This window comes from Trematomus bernacchii, unplaced genomic scaffold, assembly GCF_902827165.1.
Source record: "Trematomus bernacchii unplaced genomic scaffold, fTreBer1.1, whole genome shotgun sequence".
Taxonomy (NCBI): Eukaryota; Metazoa; Chordata; class Actinopteri; order Perciformes; family Nototheniidae; genus Trematomus; species Trematomus bernacchii.
Window position 1 is genome coordinate 24,001,435 of NW_022987720.1, and position 12,831 is coordinate 24,014,265.

The following is a 12,831-nucleotide window of genomic DNA, read 5'->3' on the forward strand; positions in this document are numbered from 1 at the left end:
TCAATCACAATGATTGATACAGCCAATCATAATAGGAAAAATTATCTCTCATCCGTGTTTGGAGCATCTTTTGTCAATAAGCACAATAATGAGCACACATAAAACACAGATACATAATAGCAAAAATATTTGTTTTAAACTAATATCTTTTATCATTTAAACCATTAGTTAATGTCATTTATCAAACTATAAAATCAAAACCAGCAGCAGCTTAAAGATTTGCTTTAAGGCAATCACTAGTCAAAAGCATTTAAAACTTAGGATCATAAGAGATCCAGCTAAGGCATAAATTCACAGTGGTGATTTGATCAATCTGTAATCGGCAAAGTTGCAGTGTCTTCAATTTTAGGATTACTTTACGTTTACTTAATTACGCTTTAGCTAAGAGTAAGGCACTTAGTCTTAGTAAAATCAATACATTCATTTTAGTCAAGTACATTGTTCAAAATCTGAAAAGGAAAAGTTAGGCAAATATTCCTTAATTAAATACATTTGACATTTAGCTTGAGCTGGTGAAGTGAACTCAGAGGGAGAAAGTCACAGCTTTTGTCTATAGCTTTAACTCACACCACCGCCGTCTCTATTAAAAACGAGACGGTTTAAAAGCACTCTCGTGGCTTGTGGCCGTTTACGACGTGCGGGCAAGTGCGAGGTGTGTGCATTACCTGATGCGCCACAGCTCCCTACATTGCTGGAGGAGCTGGTGCCGGACCGGGGTGCATACATAAAATTATAGGCTAATTGATCATGGGTGGGCAGTTGCATGCAAGTGTAGAACAAAACTGTCTTTCATCGTTGTGATGAACATGATGGCGTGTGTATAGGCTGGTCGAGTAGGACTACAATTAACTGTGTAGTTTCGGATAGAAAGGGTAGCGGAGAAAAAAGTCTATGCGCTCCAGATCGGGGGGGCATAGCACCACTAGAACAGGGTAGTGGGGTCGCAAGAGGATAAGATAGTTATTGCTCTTGGACGGTCTTCAGGCACCGATCTAGGACTTGTATACAAGGGTGCGTGCGCGAGTCAAGGTGCCCCACTGGATTCCCAATTGAGGGAGAGATAATTCCCTACCCCCTCTGAAACCTCTTTAATCCGGACTAAATTGAGCTGGATGAACTTTGCTGTCACGCTGGTGTTTATTATGAGTTCATGTTTGTTCGTCTAATTGCAGTGTGGTTTTTCTTGTACTAACCGCCGTCTTGTGCATGTTTTGTAACAACTAATAATGAATCAGTCCATAGCCAGGGTAAAATAAACTAAGCTTTAGTTTATTCAACAAAAGTAAATGACTTGAGAAAAATAAATAATATATAGTGTTTTGCAAAATTCTGGTAGTATAGATGTGCTGCAAAATGAAAATAAATGGCAAAAGAGTGTTTTATGTCCTGCATCTGAGTGTGCAGAGGAAATGTAAACAAGAAGCACACTGTTCAGGGTGTGCGCTGTAGGTGTAAGAAGAAAATAAGATTATATTATTTTAAGAATACATTTTAAATTGTATTGCTGGTATGTTAAGATATGTTTGTGACCTTTTATAAACCCTATGCCCCGTCCTGCACCCTGAGACCCTCAGAGGCATCACTGCTGGTCGTAAAAACCTGCCTGAGGAGGTCAGGGTGGCAAAATCTGTCTGCTGTTTTAGGTCAATGTTGTATTATTTGTATTATTTGTTTCATTTATTCTTAAATCTATGTATTGTATGGTAATAATGAAAAAAACGTAATGTATTGAACACATTCCGAAACAAAGCTGATAAGACAGAACTAGACTCAGACATAATATAAATTATTGTTGAAACATTTTGCGCTGTTGCTGCAAAATGGAAACTTTGTTGATTGTCTGTTCCAACTGGCCACTGGAATCAGATAATTAATATAAGTTGAAGTTTAATTACAGTTTTAAATATAGTTTAACATTCTTTATTAAACTGCTTCAAATGATTTCTCGTATCAACCAATTGGTCTCCATAGACATTAATACAATTCTAATAGTTGTTAAACTACTGACAAGTTTTCTGAAACCGAGCTTATGAACAAAATAGTAAAGGTCGCTGGTTAAGCCAGGATCAATATATTTGTTGAAGTTTTTATTGTGTGCATAATAAATGTGTTAAATGCAATTTTTTAGAAAGTATAAGGTTGCAATCTCTTTACAATAAGTAATTACAGTTAAAAAAAATAGCTGTTGTTTTCCAAGGGCCTCTCCTTCACAGCCCTACACTTTAAATCATGAGACTTTCAAATCATAACAGACAGAGATCGGTATCACTTTGTGTTGCAAGCCAAATCCATGTAAAGGTTCTACTTGAGCCCAATTTAAATACCATAAAGAAAGTATTGAACCCAGCTCAAGCTAAATGTCAAATGTATTTAATTAAGGTGCAAGTCTTTTGATTTATTTAAAATGTTCTAATCTAGCTTCTTTCGAGTTCAGTCTAAGCAACAAATTGTTTCTCATAACATTCTCACTGCTGTCCCAAATGTTTTAACCTTGGGCAGACAAGCTGTTCACACACCCACACACTTTGGATAAGTAGTCACCTTATCCATATTGTAAATTGTTGCCTTCTTTAAAGTTATTAGTAATTTAAGATCATCTTCAGTCTTCAGTCATGGTGAAGCAGCTTTGAAAGGAGCTGCCATAAGTAGGAGAGTTTGAACCTGCGTTCATCCTCCCAACCCACTCCAGAGCTTGTCCTGGCCTCTGTCTGATCCAGTGAATATAATAATCTGTCATTGTAAAACCAGATGTGATACATGACATCTTCACTGTCCCTCCAGGTCTTTGCACCTGAGAGGAGGACTGCTCCAGTTTGATCTCACTCCAGACTCCTGTAAGTAAATCATTTTTGCTCATTATCCAACATTTTACCAAAGAAATACAAAAAAGAAGTAAATCAGAAGTGATGTTTCTCACCATGAATAGTAACTAAAAATAATAAACTCCAGATAATTGTCCTTTCCATTATTTGAGAGACACTGTCAGTGCTTTCTGATCTGAGTGTTTCAGAAACATATAACACTTCTCTGGTGTTCTGCAACAAGTCGCTGATGGTGTGTTTTAAAGAGAGGAAGAGTTTGCCTCGACCTCCCTCTACAGATTCAAAAAGGAACATGTGACATCAACATTTCCATAAGCAGAGTATCTCTACGACTGTTATTTTATATTCCAGTAGATGAAAACAGAAACACAGAAAATGTGTTCTATATTTAACAGGCATCACAATGCACACAACACATTTAGTATAAATTCAATTGGTCATATGTGTTTTTCATTTGTGCAAAATGAATTCTCTCTCAGTCTCTTCTATACTGATCTTGGCTGCAGTGGAAGTGAAATAATATTACACAGACATTTAAAGAACTTATCAGAGAGTGAGGTGTGTATCATTGTTCACATTTATACTCTGTGTGGTTGAGTCACATGGTTGCTGAGTATTTGTGCAGGTCTGCTGGTGGTTTGTGTCACTGTGGGCTGACGTACAAGGTTGAGCAAACACGATTTAGATTATAAAACAAACTTTTCGATAGTTTTATGAAAATATGAAGTTGGATCAAAACTATTCATTCTTCTCCTAATCCAGTTATGACACTGATAAAGTTGTCTTTTACATATGTTATTGAATAATTATTTAATAGTAAATGTCTTTTAGAGGATCCCATTCTACTATAGAAAGGAATCTACTGTATTATCAGACACTTTTAAAACAAACTTATGGTCTTACTATCCCTTTTAGATGTTATACCTAGAATGATATACAGTATCAGTGATTGTAATGTCAGATTGTTTAAATAGGTGAAAACCCTTTCTGTTGAATTAAGTTAAGAATATTTCTATGACATCTTAGTACTCTTTCCCTCTTGACTGTAACAGTGAGCTGGTGTTGAGAGCATTTCTGGTCTGAGGGCTCCTCCTCTGGTGGCTTCATGTTACAAGTGTTCAGGCTCTGAGGGGTTTTTGTTCAGCTCTACTGATGGTGTGTGTCACAGTGTGTCTCTGGCACAGTAATACACAGCAGAGTCTCCAGGCTGCACGCTCTGTCCGTTCAGAGTCACTGTGTTGCTGGAAGAGTCTAAGTCGATACTGAACTTGCTCTTCAGTGAATCTTTTTGGTATGTGGAGTATCCAACACGTGCGCCGATAATCCACTCCATTCCTTTCCCTGCAGGCTGTCTGATCCAATGAGTATGATGTCTGCCCACAGAATAAGAGACCTGACAGGTGATGGTCAGACGTTGACCTGGCTGCACAGTCACAGAGGCTGGCTGTGTCAACTGTTCACACTTCACATCTGTAAAAATAAAAATGATATGACAGATTATCCTGTTAAACAGCAGTAGAATAAGTGTTGACTCGTGCAGAGAGAGACTCACTTCCAGCTGCCAGCAGCAGCAGCAGAGCTACAGAGAACATGGTGATGATGACTCTGAGAAGACGTGAGCTCCTGATCCCCTTCAATCTCCACTGACAGTCTCATGTGAAGGCCTTATAACTGAATCACAATGGAGATGACTGAGTTTGCATAGAACCAAACACATTGCATATGAATATGAGTCGGACTGGAGATAGAAAATGGAGCCTGTTATTGTTACTATCACAATAATACAATCACCTCAGTGTTTCAAGAGTCAAGAATCAACTTTGTATACCCTATTTTTGCAAAAACAGATAATTAAAATCTGGAGCTCTTTTAATGTCCTTTTTGATTATTGTTACACCAGGTGCAAAACCTTTATTACATATTGAATATCCATTACTAAACAAAATAGCACACCTGAAATGTATATTTAAATACTTTATTAAGGGCAGTGAATTAATTTTTTCTGTATGTTTCTCAAATCAGTATTATAAGTGTCATAGACAGAGTTACATTGCTATTATTATCCTTAAAATATATGTAAAACAAAACCACTTATGTGATCTTTTTATTTGAGTGGTTTACTAATGACAGTTAATTCTGTTTTTGCTATAGATGGTTTTATTTTTGTCCTTTTCTCATGAGAAGAACTTGAAGAGTTGTTCATGTCTACATCATTAGTTATGTTATATCATTAGATAATTTAATAGTGGAAAAGGGACGCCTTTTAAAAAATATGAGCATTGCAATAAATGTAGTTAAGGATCTATTTAATGTTCAAGTGGTGGTATTGAATAGAGGTGTGCTATACAAACAGCATTAAACATCATTTAAACTAGCAGCAAATAGCTATTTAAGGCAATTGTAGACAAAAATGAACTGCTGATTAAAATACTTTAATTATTCTTTTTCAACGAAAGATAGTTGGTTTTTTTTCTTGAATTTGACTATAACTCATATGAGTAACATCAAAGCTTTACTTCTAATCATTGTTGTAGTTGTAACAATTTGAAACTAATTCAGAAATTGGTTGAACGATATGTTTTGTATTCTTTTTATGTTGTAGCTGCAATGAAGGAAAGCATGATGGTCTAAATGTTTACTTGTGTTTGCTGCAGCTGGATGAAGACCTGGGTTTTGTTTCTTTTCTTACTTTAAAGGTTTCAGTATTCAAATAGTGGCAATTTGAGGACAGATACAGAGAAACTTGGAGCCTTAAGAGGACATAAACTACTAAGGAACTGAAACCTATTTGACAATGTGCAAAAACACATTTCTGCAGTGCATGAAAAATGCAAACTAAATAAGTTAAAAGACGTAGGATCTCAGATTAGACCATTTTCTAAATGTTAGCACATAAATGCTTTTTATGGTTCAGCTGCTGTCTTCTCTAAAGAGACATTTTGATAAGGCTCTGTTCTGCAATAAACATGATAACTCTATTAAGTGATATGATTCCTACATTCAGATATCTGTTAAGAAATATTTGTTACATTGTTTGGTGTAACTAAAGTTGTTTCATGATATTGAAAGACTCCAAATCTCACATTAACAGTGTGAGAAAACTGTGGTAATAATGAGGAGTTTTTGTACAGCTGCTCAACCAGCTTCAGTCACTGTGCGTCTCGAGCACAGTAATAAACAGCAGAGTCTACAGCCGTCAGACTGTTCATCTGCAGATACAGCTGCTGTCTGTTGTTGTCTCTGGAGATGGTGAACCGGCCTTTCACTGACTCAGAGTAGAACTGGTTGCTACCATCAGTGTAGATATAAGCGATCCACTCCAGTCCTTTCCCAGGAGCCTGTCTGACCCAGGCCATGTAGGAGCTACTGAATGTGAATCCAGAGGCTGTACAGGTCAATCTGTGAGATTCTCCAGGCCTTTTAGTCACTGGTTCAGATTCTGTCAGAGTCTGACCATCAACACCTGTCAAGAGGATAAAAACACATCTGGTGAAATGAGTTGTTGACACAATTAGAAGCTGTGTTAGATAAAGATCAGTAAAGATGTTGACCTGCCCAGCAGACAGTGAGCAGCAGCAGTCCTGTCCTATAGTCCATCATGTTAAACTGTGTGTCCTCTGTCCTCTGTCCTCCTCTCTGCAGTCACATAAGTAGAGGGGGAGATATCTGAGTTTTGCATTGACTCCTCCTAAAAAAAAGGAGTAAACCAGATTTGCTATTAACTACTGTACCTTCATCACATGGTCACCTTATTTAAATCTGTATTTCTATATGTTAAGACTTGTTGTTGTTTTCGATTGACTATGTTATACTATGTCGCATGCAGAGGCCTAAAGATAATTGCACTGCTCTCACTGCAATTAAGTTTGACATGTTCTATTGTCTGCTGTCTGTCTTTGTAAAATAAATCTCTACTTTTTTTGGTGACTTCCACCAGTGTTGCACATAGGAGTAACCTTTGACACTGACTTTCTTCCAAACACAGAGCAAATCCCTAAACTGTCTTATTTTCACTCTTAAAGCATGGCACATGATAACATCGATATTAGAGCACAGCAATTGTCGTCTTTATGGTAAATCCTTTAAAATCCTTAATAGACACAGATACATCCTGAACTCTGCACGCTCTCCTGTTCACTCACTGATACGACTAACTTCCTTTCTTTATTGGTACTGCTGATTGTCAACATGTGTGTGTGGTTGAGTCACATGGTTACTGAGTATTTGTGCAGGTCTGCTGGTGGTTTGTGTCACTGTGGGCAGACGTACACAGTAATACACAGCTGTGTCTGCAGGCTGCACACTTTGTCCTGTTAGAATCACTGTTCCAGCAGAAGTGTCTCTGCTATAGCTGAACTTGTTCACTATTTTGATGCAGGGTGCCACTACCTCCACCCCACATATGTGAAATCCAGTCCATTGGTTTTCCTTCACACTGTCTGATCCAACCTGTTGCATAGCTGCTATCAGTCAGAGAATAACCAGAGACCTGACAGGTGATGGTCAAAGGCTGTCCAGGCTGCACAACCATTGAGTCTGGCTGGATGAGATCAATACTGTTCACACCTGTGGAAACACAAAGCAACATTATCTCCATCATTCATCTGACCACTCAGTGTTTCTGATGTGTTTATTAGTGAGAATCCACTGAAAGCTCCTCACAGGATCCAGCTGCCAGCAGCAGTATCAGAGCTGCAGAGAACATGTTGATGTTGAAGCTGAACTGATGTGAGCTCTTCTGGCCTCTCTCTGACACACACACACACTTCGCTGGTTTATGAGGCAACACACACACAGATCATTTACATACTGATGATTGGAAAACAGCTGACTAAAGTTAATGTAAATTATCCAAAAGATGAGGAAATGTTCAGGTGTGGTTTTTAATCACAGAGAAAAGGTCGAGCAACAAAATGTAGATTATAAAAACAAACTTTTCTATAGTTTTATCAAAATATGAAGTTGGATAAAAACTATTAATTCTTCTCCTAATCCAGTTATGACACTGATAAAGTTGTCTTTTACATATGTTATTGAATAATTATTTAATAGGAACTCTGTCCTTTAGAGGATTCCATTCTACTATAGAAAGGAATCTACTATATTATCAGACACTTTTAAAACAAACTTATGGTCTTACTATCCCTTTTAGATGTTATACCTACAATGATATACAGTATCAGTGATTGTAAAGTCAGATTGTTTAAATTGGTGAAAACCCTTTCTGTTGAATTAAGTTAAGAATATTTCTATGACATCTTAGTCCTCTTTCCCTCTTGACTGTAACAGTGAGCTGGTGTTGAGATCATTTCTGGTCTGAGGGCTCCTCCTCTGGTGGCTTCATGTTACAAGTGTTCAGGCTCTGAGGGGTTTTTGTACAGCTCTACTGATGGTGTGTGTCACAGTGTGTCTCTGGCACAGTAATACACAGCAGAGTCTCCAGGCTGCACGCTCTGTCCGTTCAGAGTCACTGTTTTGCTGGAAGAGTCTAGTCGATACTGAACTGGCTCTTCAGTGAATCTTTATAGTATGAAGCTCCAGTGTATTTCATTCCTATCCACTCCAGTCCTTTCCCTGCAGGCTGTCTGATCCAGGCTGTGTAGTAGCTGCTAAGAGAATAAGAGACCTGACAGGTGATGGTCAGACGTTGACCTGGCTGCACAGTCACAGAGGCTGGCTGTATCAACTGCTCACACTTCACACCTGTGGAGAGAAACATGTTGAATAGTGAGCGAGGTTAATAACAGTGAGCAGTCAGTGTGAGCGTTCTGTCAGTGTCTCTGCCTCAGTGAGACTCACAGGATCCAGCAGCCAGCAGCAGCAGCAGAGCTACAGAGAACATGGTTGGTGTTGAAGGTGACCTGATGGAGCTTCTCTTCTTCTGCTGCAGCTGACAGCATGATATCAAGTCTTTATAGCAGACTGTGAGGAAGTTCACTTTGCATAGAGAGGGACACTGACAGGCTATAAAAGAGGGACGGACTGTCCTGTCAAGAGTTGTCATTTGGATTTGTGTTGGGACATATGAAATAACATTTATCTTTTAAAAAAATAAATGAAAATGATCTTTTTATTTCCAATCAAACCTCAGACAAACAGTATATTTATTGTCTGATGTAACTTTTGGTAGCTGATATCTGATGAAGCAGTTTTATTGAGGCGATATTTCTTTCAGTGTTTTGATTATGTTGATCTCAAGCCTTTTTGTGATTGTGAGAAGCAGAACACAAAGTTTTGAATTTGTATTTGAACTTGTTGAGTTTTTGTACAGCGTTTCTCCTTTCTGTGTCACTGTGTGTCTCGAGCAAAGTAATAAACAGCAGAGTCTACAGCCGTCAGACTGCTCATCTGCAGATACACCTGCTGTCTGTTGTTGTCTCTGGAGATGGTGAACCGGCCTTTCACTGACTCAGAGTAGAAGATGTAGGCACTGTTAGTAGGGTGCATAGTAGCAACCCACTCCAGTCCTTTTCCAGGAGCCTGTCTGACCCAGTTCATAGGGTAGCTACTGAATGTGAATCCAGAGGCTGTACAGGTCAATCTGTGAGATTCTCCAGGCCTTTTAGTCACTGAATCAGATTCTGTCAGAGTCTGACCATCAACACCTGTCAAGAGGATAAAAACACATCTGGTGAAATAAGCTGGTGACATAATTAAAATCTGTGTTAGATAAAGATCAGTAAAGATGTTGACCTGCCCAGCAGACAGTGAGCAGCAGCAGTCCTGTCCTATAGTCCATCATGTTAAACTGTGTGTCCTCTGTCCTCTGTCCTCCTCTCTGCAGTCACATAAGTAGAGGGGGAGATATCTGAGTTTTGCATTGACTCCTCCTTTCTGATTGAACAGTGTCCTCTTTTAACAGTATTTTATATTTTATATTTATAATGTTAAAAACATTATCTCTTACAATTTTAAATTGGTAAACATTTGTTATTGGGATGTAAGTCACTTTGTAACATTTTATCATTGTTATTTAATTCAGATTTGTCAGATGAAACAAACAAATAATGGATTTTATTTACTGTTGATTCAAATAAAGGTATTAACATTAATGATATTAAAAAAAGCTTTGAGTTAATTTAGTAAATAAATCACTTTACATGTTTTATCAACATCTAATGTCTTTAACATTTATATTTTTGATCAAAGATGACGTTTTGTGTCAAATAAAGAACAGAAATGCATTTTGTGGGGAAGTATTCATATCTTGTATATGAGATACCCTGATATTAAACATGTAGCTAAAGTCATAGTGGACATGTGTTGTGTGTCCTGCAGTGGTTTGAGCTCTCCTCTTCAGTTTGCTGTGAGATAAATAAAGATGGAAGAGATGAATATTTGCATTGGCTCCTCCTCTTAGTGCTGAACATGAAGAATGTTTAAATTAATATTTAAATTCTGATCAAATGAACAATCTGCCTAAACTGTGTTGCTGTTTTATATAGAAACCATTCGTTATCAAACAAGACACACAGGAAGAAATGCCTGAGATACTGAAATGTGTTTGAGGGAGAACTAAATGAACTCATGAATCTGCAGTGACTACTGATCCAGCTCCTTTTTGTGTTATAATGAAGCAACCTCTCAAAGAGTGAGAGTATAAACCTGTAGTTCAGTCCAGGGTCTGAGTGTGAGTTAAGATCAGTGAGAGCAGCAGATCTGAGTGTTTCCTTTTACTGACAGAGGAGAGGGGAACTCAACACTGACTGCCATCTAGTGTCTTTATGAGAGCAGCTGCTCCATGATATGCATTAATGTTGCTGAAACGTGTTCATGTATTGTTTATTTTATTCCTATTTGGACATTGATCTCAGCTGATTCTTTTTTAGTTTTTGTCCTTGGCTATTTTGTGTGGCAGTGATCAATTCATCTAGATCTTTTTTTAATTGATTGAAATTGCTGGTAATTTATGAACTCTCTCAAGGCTGAATTTCATAATTATATTATATACAACCAAAGCAACAGATAACTGAAGAATATAATTCATTGTAAGTGTCTATCTAAGATAAGGATGAGGTCTGTAGGTTTTTGTACAGCTGCTCAACCAGCTTCAGTCACTGTGTGTCGAGCACAGTAATAAACAGCAGAGTCTACAGCCGTCAGACTGTTCATCTGCAGATACAGCTGCTGTATGTTGTTGTCTCTGGAGATGGTGAACCGGCCTTTCACTGACTCAGAGTAGAAGATATTGTCACTATCATATTCAATAATCGCAATCCACTCCAGTCCTTTCCCAGGAGCCTGTCTGATCCAAGCCATCCAATAGCTTTCAAAGTCAACTCCAGAGGCTGTACAGGTCAATCTGTGAGATTCTCCAGGCCTTTTAGTCACTGGTTCAGATTCTGTCAGAGTCTGACCATCAACACCTGTCAAGAGGATAAAAACACATCTGGTGAAATAAGCTGGTGACACAATTAAAATCTGTGTTAGATAAAGATCAGTAAAGATGTTGACCTGCCCAGCAGACAGTGAGCAGCAGCAGTCCTGTCCTATAGTCCATCATGTTAAACTATGTGTCCTCTGTCCTCTGTCCTCCTCTCTGCAGTCACATAAGTAGAGGGGGAGATATCTGAGTTTTGCATTGACTCCTCCTATAACTAAGGGTGTGTGTTTTTTTCAGAATAATTTTGCAAGGCCATTTATAAAGTGACAAACAATTGACTTCATGTAAAGTATAATGATTTTGATTGCAAGAGGGACACAACTAAGCCTAATCCAATACGACAATAAACTAAATTAATTAATTAACCATTAATCTCAGGTGTATTTGATTTAATTTGGGTTAGAGATTAGATGATCACAGCTGCTTCTTTAAGGGAAACATTATTAACATTTTTTATTGAATCAACTTCTCCAATTTGTTTACGGTGGATTAAAGTTAGCCAGTTAGCTGACTGGAATCAGTTGTTTGTCTCCAGTGTTAAATATAGAATTTGCTTCATTTGGTGGTGGTTATGTTACAGTAATGTTTCAAATTCAAACAGATGAAACTTTCCTGATGATAATGTTTATGATATAATGATGATTTGTGTTCAATCGGCAAATCAAATATTTTTTTTATGTAATCAAAGCGTGCATTCATTAATGTACTTCTAGAGATACATGGGCACAGTTTAACCATACTGAATCAGATAAACAGCTGTATTGTTTGAAATGGGACATTTTTATATTATCTGTGATACATTTTGTTGGAGGCACAAAAGACACAAAAATACATATTTTTCTGTTTGAATTCACTATATTTCTTTAGGCTGCAACTGAATTAAACATTGCGTAAAATGAGATGAAATAGGATGTCAATATTCAGTTAGTCAGTATTTCTAAAAGAGATACTGAAGAAAGTTAATATTCCCATAGGTGGTGGTAAATAGAGGAAGTAGTTTGTTATTCTCCTGTTACTGTCTCTCACTGTGTCTCTTCTGGCACAGTAATACACTGCTGTGTCCTCGGCCTTCAGACTGTTCATCTGCAGATACACTTTACTGCTGGAGTCATCTCTGGAGATAGTGAATCTACCCTGGACCGACTGGGAGTAAGAGATCGGAGAACTATTTGTGCTGATATAAGCGATCCACTCCAGTCCTTTCCCAGGAGCCTGTCTGATCCAGTTCATAGGGTAGCTCCTTAATGTGAATCCAGAGGCTATACAGGTCAATCTGTGAGATTCTCCAGGCCTTTTAGTCACTGGTTCAGATTCTGTCAGAGTCTGACCATCAACACCTGTCAAGAGGATAAAAACACATCTGGTGAAATAAGCTGGTGACACAATTAAAATCTGTGTTAGATAAAGATCAGTAAAGATGTTGACCTGCCCAGCAGACAGTGAGCAGCAGCAGTCCTGTCCTATAGTCCATCATGTTAAACTGTGTGTCCTCTGTCCTCTGTCCTCCTCTCTGCAGTCACATAAGTAGAGGGGGAGATATCTGAGTTTTGCATTGACTCCTCCTTTCTGATTGAACATTGTCCTCTTTTAATAGTATTTTATGTTAAAAACATTATCTCTACAATT

General features: G+C 37.9%; 1 pseudogene and 3 gene segments (V, D, J or C); all 4 read right to left on the bottom strand.

The window, feature by feature from the left end:
- Positions 1–3,917: 3,917 nt before the first annotated feature.
- LOC117493012 lies at positions 3,918–4,481 on the bottom strand. The segment is given in 2 exon segments: positions 3,918–4,292; positions 4,375–4,481. Coding segments are annotated over 2 exon segments (348 nt in total).
- Positions 4,482–5,971: 1,490 nt separating this feature from the next.
- On the bottom strand, positions 5,972–6,452 carry LOC117492135. The segment is given in 2 exon segments: positions 5,972–6,285; positions 6,374–6,452. Coding segments are annotated over 2 exon segments (363 nt in total).
- A 534-nt stretch (positions 6,453–6,986) lies between these two features.
- On the bottom strand, positions 6,987–8,740 carry LOC117492136 (annotated as a pseudogene).
- A 3,389-nt stretch (positions 8,741–12,129) lies between these two features.
- On the bottom strand, positions 12,130–12,703 carry LOC117492137. The segment is given in 2 exon segments: positions 12,130–12,542; positions 12,631–12,703. Coding segments are annotated over 2 exon segments (462 nt in total).
- Positions 12,704–12,831: the final 128 nt, after the last annotated feature.